Genomic DNA, 18,282 nt, shown 5'->3' with positions numbered 1-18,282 from the left:
CCCCCACCCACCCACACACACACACACACACACACACACACACACACAGATCATGTCAGAGATATGAGGAGCTGGTGTGTGTAGGCATCGCTGCAGAGAGTCTGCTGCTTAAGAACAAATAATAATGAATATATTATTCTATCATTTTTGGTGTTTCTGATGGTGACAGGTTAAAAGATTTGAAATAATCAAGAATTAAAAAGCACATCCATAATTACAGTTATCTCAATAAAAAAACACTAAATCCCAATCTCTGAACCAAAACAACAGTTTGATATTATCGGTGAAGCACTGATGAGTTCAGGAGGTTTTAGACTGGATCTGTGAACCTCTCACATTACCAGACAATCTGGTACTGACCAAGGTCCAGGAACTGATTTGTCCTCTGATTGTCTGGAGGTAAATCAGTGCTAAAATAAACTCCTGACTGCTGACTTTGGGTTATATTAGCTTGTAGTCTTATAACAATATGAAATAATGAGTTATCTTTAGTCTTCTGTGTAGTGAATAATACAACACGTTTCAGTAGAACACACAAATTAACTTTACTTGGATTTCCAGCTGAAAATATCTTACAAAAAAACATCTTACAAAGAAAAGGAGCATGGTATTCAGAATGACCTCCTGGTGGTTGTCTGCCTCCTCCACTCAGACTAGTTTCAGGTTACATTCCATAGTCATATACAATAATAATAATAATAATAATGATAATACATGTATTTGCCAGCGCCTTTCCCAGCACTCAAGGACACTTTACAGAAGATTAAAAACACAATAAAAATAATAAAAACAACAGACAGTTAAAAAGAAAACAATGAAATTACAGCGAATATGCAGATTGAAACAGATGAGTTTTGAGTCTTGATTTGAACTGGGGTAAAGAATGGACGGCTTTGAATGTATAGAGAATGATTTTGAACGTGATACGGAATTTGACTGGGAGCCAGTGGAGCTGCTGGAGGACGGGGGTGATGTGGTGAAAGGAGGGGGTTCGGGTGATGATACGGGCTGCAGAGTTTTGGACCAGTTGGAGCTTATGGAGGGATTTGTGAGGGACACCGAAGAGGAGTGAATTACAATAATCAATGCGCCAGGTGACGAGGGTGTGAACTAGAATGGCAGTGGTGTGAGGGGTGAGAGAGGGGCGGAGACGATTAATGTTGCGTAGATGGAAATATGCAGACCGAGTGATGTTATTAATGTGGGAGTGGAAAGAAAGTGAGCTGTCGAGGATGACACCCAGACTCTTAACCTGTGGGGAGGGGGACACTGTGGAGCTGTCTATGGTGAGTGAAAAACTGTCAGCTTTGGATAGGGAGGATTTGATAATAAGAAATTCAGTTTTATCACTGTTTAATTTGAGGAAGTTTGCGGTGAACCAGGATTTGATTTCAGAAAGGCAGTGGGTGAGGGAGGAGGGAGGGAGAGTGGAGTTCGGTTTACTAGAAAGATAGAGCTGGGTGCGAGGGGGAGGAGGTATATGATGAAGAGGAGGGGCCCCAGGACGGAGCCCTGGGGCACACCTGAAGTAACGGGGGAGGGCTGTGAGGTAAAGGACTTGAGCTGAATGAACTGAGTGCGGCCATTGAGGTAAGAGTGGAACCAGAGAAGGGGGGTGTGAGTGATGCCAATGGAGGAAAGTCTACTGAGGAGGATGGGGTGAGAAACGGTGTCGAAGGCCGCACTCAGATCGAGGAGGATGAGGATAGAAATCAAACCGGAGTCAGATGCCATGAGGAGGTCATCTGTGATCTTTATCAGTGCTGTCTCAGTGCTGTGGCGGGGACGGAAACCGGACTGGAATTGTTCATATAGGCTGTTTTGGGAGAAATGGGTGTGGAGCTGAGAAGCAACAGTTACAACAATATGAACCATTGGTGTGAAATTTTGTCATAATTTCTGTGAAATCTTGAGTTATGGCTAAAAAGTGTTTTCTGAGGTCACACTGACCTTGACCTTTGACGTTCAACCACCAAAATCTAATCAGTTCATGCTTGAGTCCAAGTGAACGTCTGTGCCAAATTTGAAGAAGTTCCTTCAAGGCTTTACTGAAATATTGTGTCCACGTGAATGGGAAGGACGGATATATGTACGCACAGACAACCTGAAAACATTATGGCTGCAGCTCTGACTGTCGCTGGTGTGGCATACAAATTAAAAACTATTTTTAGATGGATAAACTCCTACATCGCTTCGTCACATTTGTTCCTAGCGTATTATACAGTGGATAGGAATGAGTCTTTTCATCAGGTGTGGGAATTATGACAAGCTCTGAATCAGTAGGGCTGACCTCGCCCGTCAGTATAGTTGTCGTGCTTGATACGGAGAACCTGTTGTTCTTTAGTGAGGGTATGTTCATATCAGAGACATCGTACGTGTCTGAGCCTGTCTCTGCGTCAACATTTCCACTGGAGATGACTCTCCACCTCCTCAGAATCCTCTCCAGTGTGTCGGTCTTTGACCCACAAAGTGCTTCGTAGCACTTGGGTAAAAAATGGCAGAAAATGATGCCATAGCTGGAGACTAGAATGGCTGAAGCCTGTGTAGGGGTGCCCTTTTCCCTGTTGGTAATATAAATTGGGATAAAACACATCCATACAAACAAGTACATCAGCATGCTAAAAATGATGTAGCCTGTTTCACTGAACTCATGAGGAACCTTCCTGCCTTTGTAGGCCAAGAGGAAGCCAATGAATGCTAGTAGAGCTATGTAGCTCAACATAGTGGCAAAACCTATGTATGTGTCACCCTCACTACACTGGATTGGATTTTTCATGCTCTGTGGGGATGGAGGTATCTGACTGACATGAGGAGAGTCTAAGATCATCCAGAGAAGACAGATGATCCCCTGGAGAGTTGTTATCCCAATGACAATGACAGGTGGGTTGTAACATTTATGTAGCCGCCTGTTTACTATCTGACCAAAGGGAAGGAAAACCAGGAAGGTGCGATAGGCCTTGACTAGGATGGAGGACACACACAAGGTGAAGCCCATGGCATACATGACCTGGCGGGCCCTACAGAGGTGTACACTAGGCCTGCCCATGTAGCACATCACACTTGCGAAGCTCACTGCCAGGCCAGCCATCATCACAATGGACAACCTCACCTCGGCTCTTTTCATAGGCAGAGAATCTCTGTACACCAGAAAGATAATGAAGATAACCAGCAAAAGAAAAATGCCAAAGGCTGCAGCTGACAGCTGGGTGATGGGATGAGGATCACTCCATCGAATGTAGGAATCCCATCTTGGCTTGCAGTGATCCCAACCCTTGAGAGACCAAGTTCCATTGGGGCACTTTTTGCAGGCATTAAAATCTGTTGAAGAATAGGATAATGTACAAATTAATTTAGGGTCTGCTGGAAACCAAATCTGTCCTTCACAGAGACAGACTTACTTTTAAAGGCCTTTTTACAGTCATTTACTTATATAGACCGCACTACTCAGATGTATGCCTACCCCATGGGCATAGCCATCTGTAAGAGCTGCAGTATCTCAAGATTACAGTTTTTTGCAGTTGCTTACACACTAAAAGTGAATGCTCAGACAAAAATATCAAAATCTTAAACTTTTATGATCATGCATTAAACTACAGAACCAAAAGCACAAACACATTTTCTGCTTTTCACTTTGTTTTCAATTCTGCAGCACACACTTGCAAAAATACTACACACTTTTTCTTACATTAGAAACTTTGCTCAAGCATTAAACTGTGGGAAAACACAAAACACACCTGAATGTCACAACACCCACCCACAGACCTGAAAATACTTGTACAGGAATTGAAGACCACTCAATCTGATCCTTGGTGCTACATATACTGTAGACCTCAAGTGAGCTTCTGTGAGAACTTTGCAAACTGTGACAGCGAGGGGAAGAGGAAGAGGTAGAGGTAGACAGAGAGGAGGTGGAAGATAAGGGACAGAACAAAGTAGTCCAGACAATAGACGGACGCATATTTCATATGACATTCAGACCACTTTTGTGGACCATTTCATAAATCATTGCCCGGCACTGGAGGAAGCTGGGCAGAGAGTCCAGAGCAACCTCATTCCATACACAGTAGCAGTCAAGAACAGGTCTTCAACCTTCTACTAGACTGAACCTTTCACTGCATCGGCACTAACTTACAGTGAAGCAGCTGTACACGTTCCATTAGACAGGAACAGTGTTAGAGTCAAAGACTTTCTCTATGAATATGTACAAGTAAGTGGCAGTGATTGTGTTGTGTTGCCAATGGATACATTCAGACAAAGTAGTATGTGACCTAGGTACTAGGTGTCTGTGAGGGTATTTGCCTATCTGTCCCAACCCACCACAGCCCCATCCCTGTGTGAAAAGGTAGGCTTACTTAAACCATATTCACAGGTCAGTGTAAACATGTTCTGTGACAGTCCTGGACTTTGATGCAGCTGCAGCGGTAAATTCTACTGTTCTGTGAAAACCCGTTCTGGTAAAATCTGCTTTTTTCGGAATATTATTTTTCAGTTTTTCAATATTTCTGTGTTGTGTGAAGGCTGTATGAAATTAAAAAGATATACAAAGTTGTAAAGGCAGCAATGTTTTATGTTAAATTCATATCAAATTCATGTGTTGTTGCTGCTTTCAAAGAGTAATTCAGATGGTGCATGTGTGTATGGTTTTTTGTTAATGAAATGCCATTTTGGAAAAGGATTGTCAGGTTTGAGTTTGACATAGGGTTAGGGTTAGTGATAAGCTTACCTCATATTTGGCTTGTGTGTGGAGTTTTGACACAATGAGCCAAATTGTGAAATAAGTGTGGAAGCAATTGCAAAAAAATGTAACATTTTGAAGCTAAATATAAAATCAGCGTGTCAATAATTCATACCGGGTCCATCTGAATAGGTCCCCTCCGCACATTGGGTGCAATTGTAACAGCAGGATACGTTCAAGATCTTCTTCACCCAGCCACGGGGGCAGCTCGCTGAACATCTGGACCGAGGCTTCTGTGAGAGCAAAACAAGAAAATGGGCTGAAACATACTGAGGTGTCATGGTCATACTCAGAGACTACCGCTGTTAAATAGTGATCTTGTGGTCAGCAGTCAACAACTAGAGTGTCTGTGTGTCTCAGACATAGTCATGCACTCAACACCTCCTGGGTATCTTGGTTATTGTCATTGAAAATCTATCTCAGCTGTTAGTGGCCAGATGTTTCTGCCAGTAAGGATCTACCTATACCCCAGCTGACATATTAAGGGTTCAGTGGGCTAGAAACAAACTACAGTAGCTTGAACATATGTCATCCAACCACATCTAAAGGCCAACTTTTCAATGGCCACACTTGAAGGCCCTATGATGACCATCTGACATTTTCTGCTGACTCAGGCACTGTCCTGATTACACTGACTGTTGCAGTGATCAAACCTGTGAGTATATGCTTTGAGTGTGGTGTTTTCTTACCGTATTGTTGCCTGTTGAGAGCCAGGTGAAACTTCCCACATCGAGTTCTACTTGTTGACCAAGGACATGGTATTTTCCAATTCTTCTAAATCGTCTGTATTGTCCATACTTTTCCCATAAAATCAGATTATACCCGTTCACAAAATCACCATTTTTGTCAAAGTAGAAGTTCTGGTTGTCAAACGTGAAATTAACTTTCTTCAATTCTTGGAGAAGCTGCAAAGCAAAGGGCAAAATTTGTATGAATCATTGATTTTAAGGCTGTGTCCTAATTCAGGGGCCGCATCCTTCAGAGGCTGCATTTTTTGAAGACCAATTGCGTCACAGCAGCGCGACTAGACCATCCTATTTCAAAGGCTCCTTCAAATGAATCCTTCTTTTCCTAGGTGTGGCCTATCACAAGATTCACTGTCCACCACTAATGAAACCAAACAACGCTGTCAGAGAGTCTGAGGATTACACTGTTAAATGTAAGTATTGGGTTTCAGTTCAACAGATAACAATACAACTGTGAAAACAAAGGTCCTAAAAGCCTCAAGTTATTGTAAAAAAAAAAGTCACGCATTGTTAAGGTTGCTTTGTGATGCAATGGTAAGGGCAGGCACAGCTGCTTGCTGCACAGTAAAACACCTTCATAGACCAGACTGTCTCATTTCAGTTCAGACTTTGCAATCTACAGCGGCTATGCAGGGCCATACCTTCGTAGACCACGTCCTCTGAAGGATGCAGCCCCTGAATTGGGACACAGTTTAAGAATTCAAAGGAAACACATTACTGTAGTTTCTAAAGTATGGAGAAGTTACATTTTCATATTTGAATATGTTCTCATTTGAAGATGACATCAATTCTTACCTCCCATGGTGGGAAGTTGATTTCTCCGGAGCATGAGGAGCTGTTGCACTTCAGGAGCTCCTTGAGAGCATTTGCTACGGCCCACACAGCGACTTTGCTGAGGAAGGTTTCACTTGTGTCAGCAGCTGTCACAAGATAGTCATCATTTTGCTCTTGGGGATCCGTGACATTGCATGCATTTCCAGATCTAATTTTCAGCACTTCAGGTGACGCACAATGGGATGGAGGGTTGTTTGACAAACATTCAGAGGAACAGTTGAATCTCAGGTTCTTGTATTCTTCAATGAAGTAGTTATATCCTCCTGGGGTTGCTGTGAGATTCTTCAGATAATTATCAAATGATTCACTCTTGCTTGCAACAAAAGTGAAGCCCAAGATGTCCCCAACCTTGTTAATGTCATCTATCCGGGTAAGAGACCAACTCCTGGACCAGATATCACTAGCAATCCAGATCCTTGATGTGTTGGTCCGGATCATTTCCTTAAAGAGGACCTCCACAAGACTTCCCTTGAGGATTAGCAGTACCACCTGGGCACTGGAGGAACGGATCTGCTGAGCCACCTGCTCGATACCGTCCCTGAGGTCTGAGTCATCAAGGTTATGAGGCAACACCTTACGGTAGGCTATGCACACATCATTTGCCTCAGCATCTTTGAGGAAGCTCTCGTACGCTGCTTTGCCATATTCATCATCTCCATACACAACCCCTACCCAGTTCCAGTTGTAGTGATGCAACAGTTTGGTCACTGCTTTGATCTGATGAGAGTCACTAGGAATAGTGCGCAGGAAAACTGGATAGCGCAGCTTATCGCTCAGCTCGGGTGAAGATGATGTGGCACTCAGCTGATAAAATGAAATTAGACAAGAGGCATTTTGAATATAAGAGAATAAACACACATTTACAGACAGAGGACAAGTTAAAGAAATAAAAAAATAAAAAAATTAGTGGAGAAATAGGATTAAAATGTTGGTTTGACGTGTATGAAATTGATATCAATCATATGTTATGACCTTCACAGAGATGTGTTAGACAGCACTCTCCACCATCATCATCAAAACACCACAAGAGAGAATATCTTTAAGAAGAATGGTTCATCCTCCAGTGGAGTTCAGAGACCAGCGAAGCTGCTCTGGAGACACATGACTAAGACACTTTCTCCTTTAATTTGTCACCCGTCTATATGTATATATATATATATACACTCACGATCACAGAGCACTTCATCAGGAACACCTACACACCTGCTTATTCATGCAATTATCCAATCAGCCAATAATGTGGCAGCAGTGTAAAAATTCTGCAGATACAAGTCAGGAGCTTAATGCTTCAGAGGAAAGTGATCTCAGTGACTTTGACTGTGACATAATTGTTGGTTTGACTTATTTCTGAAACTTCTGATCTCCTCTTCACAAACAACAGTCTCTAGAGTTTTTATTCAGACTGCAGCAACAGCAAAAATATCCAGTGAGCAGCAGCTCTGTGTTGATGAGAGAGGTCAGAGGTCAGAGGAGAATGGACAGACTGGTTGGAGCTGACAGAAAAGCTACGGTCACTGAGATAACCACTCTTTACAACTGTGCTGAGCAGAGAAGCTTCAGAGTGAAAAGCACAATCCAACCTTGAGGTCTACGGACTACAACAGCAGAAGATCACCTCAGGTTCCACTTCCTGTCACAAAGACCAGAAACCTGAGGCTACAGTGGAAACAGACTCACCAACACTGGACAGGTGAAAACTGGAAAGACTTTCCCTGGTCTGGTGGGGAGTGGGGAATGTTTTCTTGACTCACAATTTACCTTAACACCAATCAATCATGGTCCGAATGCCAGTGTATCTGAGTGTTGTTGAGCCCATAATTCCTCTGTGTAGTAGGTTATTATGACCCATGGTTAGGTTTGTTGCTAGGCGACATATTGTGGTTGTAGTAATGATGACAGGAGCAAAGGGAAAGGTGCGTGATGTAGTACAAAGAGAGACAAAGTCCACGTCAGGAGGAGGTTGTAGTGGATGGTTGCCACAGGAGAGTGGTGTTCAATTCCCATGTGAAACTAGCTGTTTATATTGTAACCATGACAACAAAGATTGTCTAATGTTGAGGAAGTACTTATTTTAACCCAAATCACAATTTTTTCCTAAACCTAACCAAGTAGTTCTAGATCCGAAACCCAACAAAATACTTGTAGTCTCTAAACCTATCCACTAGTTTTAGTGCATAAACCTAACCAAGTAGTTCTAGAGTTTAAACCTAACCAAGCCATGACCGTTATTATAGTAACCACAGCTTTGGCCTATTTGATGGAGCTAGGTCAAATGTTTCCCACTGCTTCCATTGTTTGTGCTGATCTAAGACAAACATCTCTTGGACTGTACAGAACGCAAACTAGAAATTGATAAAGATCATCCAACTCCATTGAAGAAACCGAACATATTTCCAAATATCTCTTAAACAAATGCAGCCTCAGCATCGAAGACTAGATGCACATTATTAAATCAGTAGACTCCTCAGCAAATCTGATGTTAGTAGAAAACAGTAGTAGTGATCAGAAATGAAAACACACATTTATTAAATACTTACTAAAGGGACCATATACACATTTAGCAGTCTGGCCAAAGCAATGGACTCCTCAGAGTACAGCGCTCCTAAAATAATCTTGACGGTGGGCCTGAAGTCGGTGTAGTCGCAGTTAACATTTAGAGAGTTGTTGACTTGGAGCATGTGCCCCACATCCTGCAGAGCTTTGCTGGCGTATGAGCATGTGTCACACATCATATATCCAAGATGCACTCCTGGGAGGAAACCAGATGCATTTATCTCCTCAATTTCATGGATTATAGCCAAGGATTTTAGAAATGATCGCAGATCAAAACTGAAAAAAGACAATGTAGAAACCATTAAATTCTGTGTTTGAAGAACTGCGGCAAAAAAGCAAGTTATTTAGTCATTTTTATAAATGTAAATATATAGACTCCATATATTAAAGGTGTTTCAGTCATAGATAAAGAGGTGAGGATCCAGGACTGTGTGTCTGACACCCTCTACACTGCAGACTTCTCTTCCAACTCCACTAACTGCCACCTGCAAAACTTTCTCTGATGACTTTTCAATTGTCTGGCTCATCACTGATGAGGATAACAGGGAGTACAGAGAACGGACCCAGGGCTTTTTGAACTGGTGCCATGAGGAACCACCTCCAGATCAAGGCTGGGAAAATCCAATAGCTGTTGGTGGACAGGCCGCAACCTCCAAGGCTGACCAATGAAGCCAAGACTGAAGAACCAAAACCTGCAGTTCCTCTAATGACCACTTGAGTCTGGCTCCAACAGTGAGTCAGTCCCCATAGACTCCCATGTTAAAATGTACAACTTTACAGCAGAAATAAACATGTTTACAGCCTGGTACAAAAACTGTTTTGGTCTCTAGAGCTAATTTCCTCCTTCATGATACCTGTTTATATAACTCACCTGTTCACATTTTATTAAGGCTTAAAGTTATGTAGGATTGTTAGTGTGGCTGCTTTGAGTGACAGGTGGGTGAGCGTATGCTTGCCACAAACTGACATGCACCGATTGTGACAGTGGAGCAGCTCCCTCTGAGCTTCAGAAACCTGTGGGTGCCGTCACAGAGGCTACGTCCATCTTTATTTACAGTCTATGATGGTGGACTTCCGCAGGCACAAACACTCTCCTGTCGGACCAGTGAACATCCAGGGACTGGACATTGAGATTATGGACTACCTTGGTGTTCACCTGAATAAAAAACTGGACTGACTGCAGACTCTATCTGCTCAGGGGACTCAGGTCTTTTGCAGTGCAGGGGACACTTGAGGACCTTCTATGACCCTGTGGTGGCATCAGCCATCTTCTATGCTGTGGTCTGCTGGGGCAGCAGCATCTCCACTGCTGACAGGACAAGGCTGAACAGACTGATTAAGAAGGACAGCTCTGTTCTGGGATGACCCCTCGACCCAGTGGAGGAAGTGGGCGACAGGAGGATGATTGCTAAGCTATTATCCCTGTTGGAAAACATCTACATCACTGACAACACTGAGCAGCTCCTCCAGTAACAGGCTGCTGCACCACAGTGTGTGAAGAAGAGAGGTCTTTCCTTCCTGCTGCTGTTAGACTGTTGAACAAACACTGCACTCAGTGACTGACAACTCACCATGTGCAATATTCCTTATCTCCTGCTATTGTTGTTATATTTAAATATCTCATTTTAAATACTATGTTATTATTGTTTAAGTATTTGATATAGTATAGTATTTTTCCTTCTTTGTACTGTCCACTTTTACATCCTCTGACTTAATTAACAGAAAAGTACAATTTAGTGTGAACAACTTATAGAGAAATGAGCTCACACAAAACCACAAAACACTGAGGACGGAGACTTTGAACCAACAAGGCTACAAAACATCAGAATACTAACTGATTTATGTAAAGGCAGAATATCTGTCTGTGAGATTCTGAAATGTGACTGAAAAATTTAATTAATTTTAAAAACATTTAAACAGTGAATAATCTGAACTATCCACTGAGCTACATGTGAAAACTACTGTCTATATCCCTGTTGATGTACGAATACATCTCATGTAATAAATCTATCATCATCTTATACTCACTCTGAGCAGAGGAAGTTTTCAGGTCTAATCCGTCCATTAATTCCGATCACTTTGTGATGACATGGCAACATTATACCGATGACCACGTCCCCCGGAGCGTGGGCCCCACAAATGGGTTGACTGATGTCACATCCATTCACACCCGGCGGCAGGACGCCGCTCAGGATCATCAGGGCCGAGAAGCAGCGCAGCACACCACACGTGTGCATGGTGACCGGAGCAGTAACTGCTGCAGAGACATTCAGGAGCTATTTGATCTCTGACATGGAATTTGGGAGGTGCTAGACACAGTGCATACAAGAAACCTGTTGTAAAGCAGAAATAGAAAGAATGCTTCATAGATCAAATCTCAGTCTCCACGCATTTCCCACTGTGACCAAAGAATTTCTTTGACTGACACAGATCACTGTTTCTGTGGTTCTGATGTGGGGAGCAGGGACCCAGACCAGCTGTGTGTGAGCGAGTGAATGAATCTATTTTCCCTGTATTTTAATAAAAGCAATAGGGTGCTCATGTGTGTGTTGAACTGGTTGTTGTGCAGCCTGAACTGTGTTGTTGCATGGTTGCTGTGTCTCTGCTCTGTCTTCTTGCTTTGTGAGTAGACTGTGTAATGTGTGGTTGGACCAGAATGGTCCATCAAAAATCAGGCAGGACAAGAAAATGAGTGGGCAGGGCAGCGAACAGAAGAGTCATGACTAGCAGGCTAAAGATAACATTCCTCACATGGCTGTGGACCCATAAACCTTTTCATCAAACACTTTGTCAAGTCTGTTAATTTCCTTCTATTCACTGACACTTTCACATGTTAAACCACAACAATGTAGGGTCCTTTTCAGTTTCTGTGGGTGGTTGAACTGTGACGTGAAGGAAAAATGTCATTTCAGTCTATTTTAGATCAGGACTAATCATCCCACAGGTTTCACGTGGGATCGGTTTCTGTTGTGCATGTATGTTTGGATCAGGTCTAAACTGTTAGTCCTGGTCCAGGTCTAACTCACATGTGCTTTAGTTGATACATGCAGCGTGAGCTTTTTTCCTTGAACCTTCCTTTCTCTCTTTCCCTCTGTCTCTCTGCATTTATATCTCACTACTTCATGTCATTGACTTGTATTTTCTCTTTCCCCTAGTTTGTGCTTCTCCTCTCTCTCTCTCTCTCTCTCTCTCTCTCTCTCTATCTATCTCTCTTCATTGGAGGTCTCTTAGACTCTGCAACAACATTATCATTACCATTACCATTATTATTATTATTATTATTATTCTCTCTCTCTCGCTCTCTGTCCTCATTCATATCTCTGACTCTGGAGCTGCAGCATCTGCCACTACAACATTATTATTATTATTATTATTATTATCATTATTATTATTGTTATTATTCGGTATTACTATTTTCACTATATCAACATATCAACAGTATGTACAGCTAGTCTCTCTCTCTCTCTCTCTCTCTCTCAAATGGCTTTATTGGCATGAACAAAAGCATCTTGTTGCCAAAGCAGTTTAAAGAATATTAAAATAAATACATATAATAAAATAATTATTAGGGTGATTTCGTGTTGTGTGCCACCGTCTGTCTTGATTGTATCACTGGCCAGTGTCTGAAATGTTCAAATCCGACATGAGGGCTTAAAAGAGCATGAGAGCATAAAACATAAAGGGGGAGTTTTGTCCTAAAAGGACCGTAACAGAAGACACTAACTTCATTAGACTGTTGACGCCTCGTATCAGCACACAACAAAGACCATCAAATACAGAGGAAAAAATTAGGAAGGATTAATGTAATGGTCAGTAGGAGGAGGGTTTAAGTGTACATACTGTATGGGCACATGAGCCTTGAATATATGGGGGAATCTGTCCTTTAATGCCGCAATGTTTTAGTGCAGCTTCATCTTCATCTCCAAAGAGAAATTTGTGTTGCAGCAGGTGAAACACGGAACATGCACAGAGTTGTACATAAAGTCAAATACTTAAAACATAATAAAATACATAAAACAAAATACATAAAACATAATATAATAAGTAAAACAATAGAATATGTAAAACATGATAAAATACATAAAACATGATAAAATACATAAAACATGATAAAATACATAAAACAATGAAATATGTAAAACATAATAAAATACGCAAACACTTTAAACAATGTGCAGCATCAGTGACCATTTATATCTGTTGTCCATCCAGCTGTGCGTCACCCAAAACAGCTGTGACTGTTGCAGTTGTGTATAACTGGTGCTGTGGTCGTACGGACAGATGACCTGTGGTTGTTCAGGGTCAGACTGTTTGTCTGTTTCCTCCTCTCTTGCTCTTCCTGAGTTTTTTTTCCTGTTTAAGTTTTTATTTCTTTCATTTATTTATTTATTTTTATAGATTGTTAAACCCTGATTTGGGATGTTGGGTAGGCCTATATAAATAGATAAGACTTTGACTAAAGGACCAGGTAATATGCTCATCAAAGGTGTGGGTATGATCCCAAGTTTCTTCTAAACTACACTGTCATATTTGGACAAGACTGTCAATCTCACACCTAACCGGTTTGGTTACTACTAGTCAGCTGGAAAAACCCAGGCCAAACCCGAACTATTCCTTTTATTATATGATGTAATACTAAATGATCACTGACAGTTGGCACCGCACAGACTCCAGAGCAGAGCGGATGTTCGGTCATGTGTTATTAGTCTGGTCATGGTGTCACCACAACTCCACAGCACATGTTATCACACACTTGTCATCTGCATACCTGAATGTCTGTTCAGTTGCTTTGAGATCTGGTGACATTTTCATACTATACAAAGCATAATGGGGTTTGTTTTGTTTTTTTATTCTGTTTGACTCATTTCTTCTGGTTTTTCTCACCTATAATTACAACATTCTACAGAGGAACTTTGACAGCATACTAATTCACGGCGTCACTGTCTGGTATGGGACCTGTGTGTTAGAAAGGCCACAAAGATAATGACTAACCCCTCCCACACCTCCCACCACCTCTTTGATCTTTTGCTTTTTAGTGGGGCAGATAGGTAAAACAACTGACATGGAGGCAATTTGGATCTGACCTCTGGTGACCTCAGCATTGCATTTTCCCAGTTTTTGCCCCATTTCTCCATTATAATCATGTATATCTTATCTGTATATATATATATTTATATATATACACTGTATCTATCTGACAAAATCGCATAAAGATGCATATTTACTGCTATGGCCATGTAACATCATTTTGCTTAGAGCACTGCAGACCCCACCATTTCCAGGTGTTAAGGTATATAGCTTGTTAAAAACATGGACAACTTGTGCTGTGTGTTCTATGGCATTACATGACTAGCTAGCACATTAGCGAACACTCTAATCAGAAGCCAACATGCTAGTTTGGTCTGGACCACACTCGTTACTCCAGGGGGCTCTACCCTGTCCCAGAGGTCAAGGTCAGTGTGACCTCGCAAAACATTTTTTAGCCATTACTCAAGACTTCACACAGAGACTATGACAAAATTCCACACAAATGGTTCATATGTTACATGACTAGATAAACAGGGATGTAACCTGAAACTAGTCTGAGCGGAGGAGGCAGACAACCACCAGGAGGTGATTCTGAGTCTTTTAACGTGTCTCTGTCTGTCTGACTGGTGTAGAACAATATCTTGCTCCTATCTATGCAAAGTGTGTATTATGGAAGTGACAAATAAATCTGATTCTGATTCAGATTCCGAAAACAGCTCCAAATGCACTGAACACTGTTAACACATTCACATCTTATTGAGTTTGTAGAAAGCACTATAATATAAAATGCCTTGTTACAACCAATCACAGTAGAACTTATCTGCTGGACAAACACAACATACTGTAGCTGGAGAGCTTCAGCACTATATTAGGATGTTTATCATTCAGCTGCTCCTGCAGAGTGGCTTCAGAGCAGACATTATGTCACTGTTGTGTTTGAATGTTTTGGGGTTTGTGGATTGTTTGCCCCACAAACAGTGATATTAATATCTTTACAGTCATGAATGAAGCTACAAGATGCTGTAAGTTTACAACGTACTGACTGTTTAGCTTTAGGTATTCTTAAAGCTTTACTAGCGGTGAAGCTAAAATGTCAAGTTTGCGCTCAGTGGTGGAAAATTTTCATTCTCAAGAAATATTTTGAGGCACCTATTTCACTTTTATGCTTCTTTATACTTCTACTGCTCTACGTCTCAGAGGGAGATATAATTACTGCACTACATTTATTTGAGGGATACAGTTACTACACAGTATATACAGTTACTAGTTACTTTCCAGATTAAGATTTTATAATAAAATAGCACGATAAAATGTTTGTGTGCAATACATTGTCAAAGATGAAACCACTGGTTACAAATAGATTCAGCCTTTGACCTCTTACAAAAACCTTGTCATGTGTTGGATGTGTGTGAGTAGTGAGCAGATCTGCAGCAGGTGATTTCAATATTCAAATGAATTCATGAATAAAAAGCTATTCAATGCAACCAGTCTGCAGTCAGTAGCTACTACGTTTAGTAAATAGTAACCGACACTGCTGTTAGAATAAACAGTCTCTCATTTCAGGAGCAAGATGATCAGCCTGTGGGACAGCTGTGATAAACATGGACAGTGCTGCCCTCTGCTGGCAGTTTACTGGCTGCTAACAGACTCCACTGCAGTGTCTGATCAGGAAGCATGTGTGGGTGATGCTGCCACTTGCTTACAATGATTTTTGTTTCTGTTCATCTTTAACTGTCACAGTACTCAATAGAGAAGAGAGCAGAGCAGTACTCACTAGAGTAGTGTAGTACTCAGTATAGTAGAGTAGTATTCAGTGGAGTAGAGCAGTACTCATTAGAGCAGTACTCAGAAGAGTAGTGTAGTACTCAGTATAGTAGAGTAGTATTCAGTGGAGTAGAGCAGTACTCATTAGAGCAGTACTCAGTAGAGTAGAGCAGTACTCTGTAGTGCTCAGCAGAGCAGTACTCAGAAGAGTAGTGCTCAGTAGAGTAGAGCAGTACTCACTAGAGTAGCGTAGTACTCAGTATAGTAGAGCAGTACTCATTACAGCAGTACTCAGTAGTGCTCAGTAGAGTAGAGCAGTACTCACTAGAGTAGTGTAGTACTCAGTATAGTAGAGTAGTATTCAGTGGAGTAGAGCAGTACTCATTAGAGCAGTACTCAGTAGAGTAAAGCAGTACTCATTAGAGCAGTACTCAGTAGAGTAGAGCAATACTCAGTAGAGCAGTACTCAGTAATGCTCTACTGAGTACTACTGAGTACTCAGTAGTGCTCTACTCCACTGAATACTACTCTACTATACTGAGTACTGTACTCAGTAGAGCAGTACTCAGTAGTACTCAGTAGAGCAGTACTCAGTGGAGCAGTACTCAGTAGAGCAGTACTCAGTAGAGCAGTACTCAGTAGTGCCCTCAGCTGTCTGTCAGGAGCATTTGCAGTTTGCAGTTTATATTCACTGTGAGTCACAGGAGTCTGTTACAGTGTTGTCCGTTTATTAAGCACATTTTCTGAAACACTGGTGCTGGTTTAAAAACTCTTTCACCCTGAGACACTCAAGACACTGAACCTTTGTGCAACAGGTTCATCACTGCTGCCACAATGAAATGGCCCTTTATCACTGAGTGAACAGTCTGTTCCAGGTTCTTACCGTCACTGTTCATCTGTTCACAGTAAGTTATCGACTAAGTTATTGACTGTAATGTCAAACACACAAGGACATAGATAGAATATCTCTCTGATCAAACATGTGATTGTGTCAAACAAGTATGAATGTTTTACTTGTCCTATGACTTCAATGAAGTGTTGGAAGAAGCTCATACTGTTACACAGTGAAAGGTGACCCTTGACCTTGGAAGTCATAGTTTCAAAAGAAAATCTTAATTCAAGGACCACTTACTTTTCTTCTTCTTCATCGTAGGCTTCAATTCTAAATCCGACTTTTTATTTTATCAATCATCAAAGAAATATTGGCCCTCAATAAAATTTCACTAAATCGTGGAAAAAGATAATTTTGTAATTGCCAGTATTAAATTTCCACTATGACGGTCTGAACTTTGTGCTAAAGCCCGATACAAAGTAAGAAAAAGTCAAATACAGATGTGAAATGAGGGAGACTGTCAGACTGTCTCTGGCTGACATGCTGCAGAGTTAAGTTGGTTTAATGTTACAGCCATTTTCTCTGTGATAATTGTGTCTCCATCTCCATCAACCATTTACAATATTTACCACTCATTGATTTTCAACTTTTGCAACACACGACTCAAAGACAGAAAGTGCAGGTGTGTTCCTGAGACCAAGAGACGAGCAGGACAAACACCGCTGGCTCTCTGACTCCCAGCAAGTCGTTATGCAAGGATCAAATAAAGTACAACATACTGTACTTTGCACTACATGTGTGTCTGCAGACAATTAAAGTCTGTTAAAGGCTGCAGAGAATCCAGCTGTCCTGTGTTATATAAGTATTCTTTAACAGTTCATGTTTATTATATCCTATTTTCCTCACTGGGATCTTTAAATTTCATCTTTCTGACGTGTGACAAGCTTCCTGCTTTACTTCAGATTTCAGCTCCTGTAAAAACATCACTAACACTGCGTTAGTCTTCCTTTACTTTGATGTGAAAATCCCCTGTCAGCTGGTTACTTCAAACTGTGGATTTATCTGTTCTTCTTTTAAAAGTACAACACTATAAAATAATAAAGTATCTATCTCTCTAACACACAGACTGGAAGCCGAGCAACTAAACTACATGTGTGGAAAGCAGCAGCACTGCTGCATTGTTACTAACAGGTCTTTTACTTTCTGTAGCGCTATGTATAACAGATTATCGTATTTCCAGCATATGTATGAACTTTTGTTAATGAGTAGTAAATCATTTAGAGAATTATAGACAAGTATTAGGATTTTAAAATGTGTCTTTTAACCCACAGGAAGCCAGAGCAGTGATTTAAATCACCAGTGTGACGTGCTCCAGTGTCTTGGTGTTATAGTGGATGAGCTGCAGCTGAGACCTGTGAAGGAACCATTACAATAGTCCAGCCTGCTGGAAACTGCATGGTTCCAGATGATGATAGAATGGCACTGAGGTGTTGATAAATATAAAGATATATGAGGAGCATACTACACACATAAACACACAGTATCAACATGCGCTTATAAAAAAAGAGGGAAAAAAGGAGCTTGTGTATGTGTGGTGTGGTGTGGTGTGGTGTGTGTGGTGTGGTGTGTGTGGTGTGGTGGGGTGTGTGTGGTGTGTGTGGTGTGGTGTGGTGTGGTGTGGTGTGGTGTGGTGTGTGTGGTGTGTGTGGTGTGTTGTGGTGTGTGTGGTGCGGTGCGGTGCGGTGTGTGTGGTGTGGTGGGGTGTGGTGTGGTGTGGTGGGGTGTGGTGT

General features: G+C 41.5%; 1 protein-coding gene across 1 annotated transcript; it reads right to left on the bottom strand.

Annotated features, from left to right (window-relative positions):
* Positions 1–520: 520 nt before the first annotated feature.
* olfcb1 (olfactory receptor C family, b1) lies at positions 521–11,134 on the bottom strand. Its single transcript, XM_023410359.2, has 6 exons — positions 10,897–11,134; positions 8,853–9,144; positions 6,277–7,119; positions 5,425–5,640; positions 4,851–4,968; positions 521–3,318 (listed from the first exon to the last, which is right to left on the bottom strand). Exons 1-6 carry the CDS (start codon positions 11,103–11,105, stop codon positions 2,168–2,170), a joined length of 2,829 nt encoding a protein of 942 aa, XP_023266127.2. The 5' UTR covers positions 11,106–11,134; the 3' UTR covers positions 521–2,167.
* Positions 11,135–18,282: the final 7,148 nt, after the last annotated feature.

The sequence above is a fragment of the Seriola lalandi genome, unplaced genomic scaffold, assembly GCF_002814215.2.
Source record: "Seriola lalandi dorsalis isolate HSWRI2012SDOR001 ecotype SW California unplaced genomic scaffold, Sedor1 jcf7180002054423, whole genome shotgun sequence".
Taxonomy (NCBI): Eukaryota; Metazoa; Chordata; class Actinopteri; order Carangiformes; family Carangidae; genus Seriola; species Seriola lalandi.
The sequence above is the reverse complement of the archived record's forward strand: the minus strand, read 5'-3'. Positions and strand labels throughout refer to the sequence as shown.

Bases quoted from the DNA above. Each gene is read 5' to 3' on its own strand.
- olfcb1 (XM_023410359.2), bottom strand. From the start codon at position 11,105: ATGCACACGTGTGGTGTGCTGCGCTGCTTCTCGGCCCTGATGATCCTG. The intron at 9,145-10,896 runs GTGAGTATAAGA...GTCTTTTTTCAG, and splicing joins GAAAACTTCCTCTGCTCAGA to TTTTGATCTGCGATCATTTC. The intron at 5,641-6,276 runs GTAAGAATTGAT...TTTGCTTTGCAG, and splicing joins TCAACTTCCCACCATGGGAG to CTTCTCCAAGAATTGAAGAA.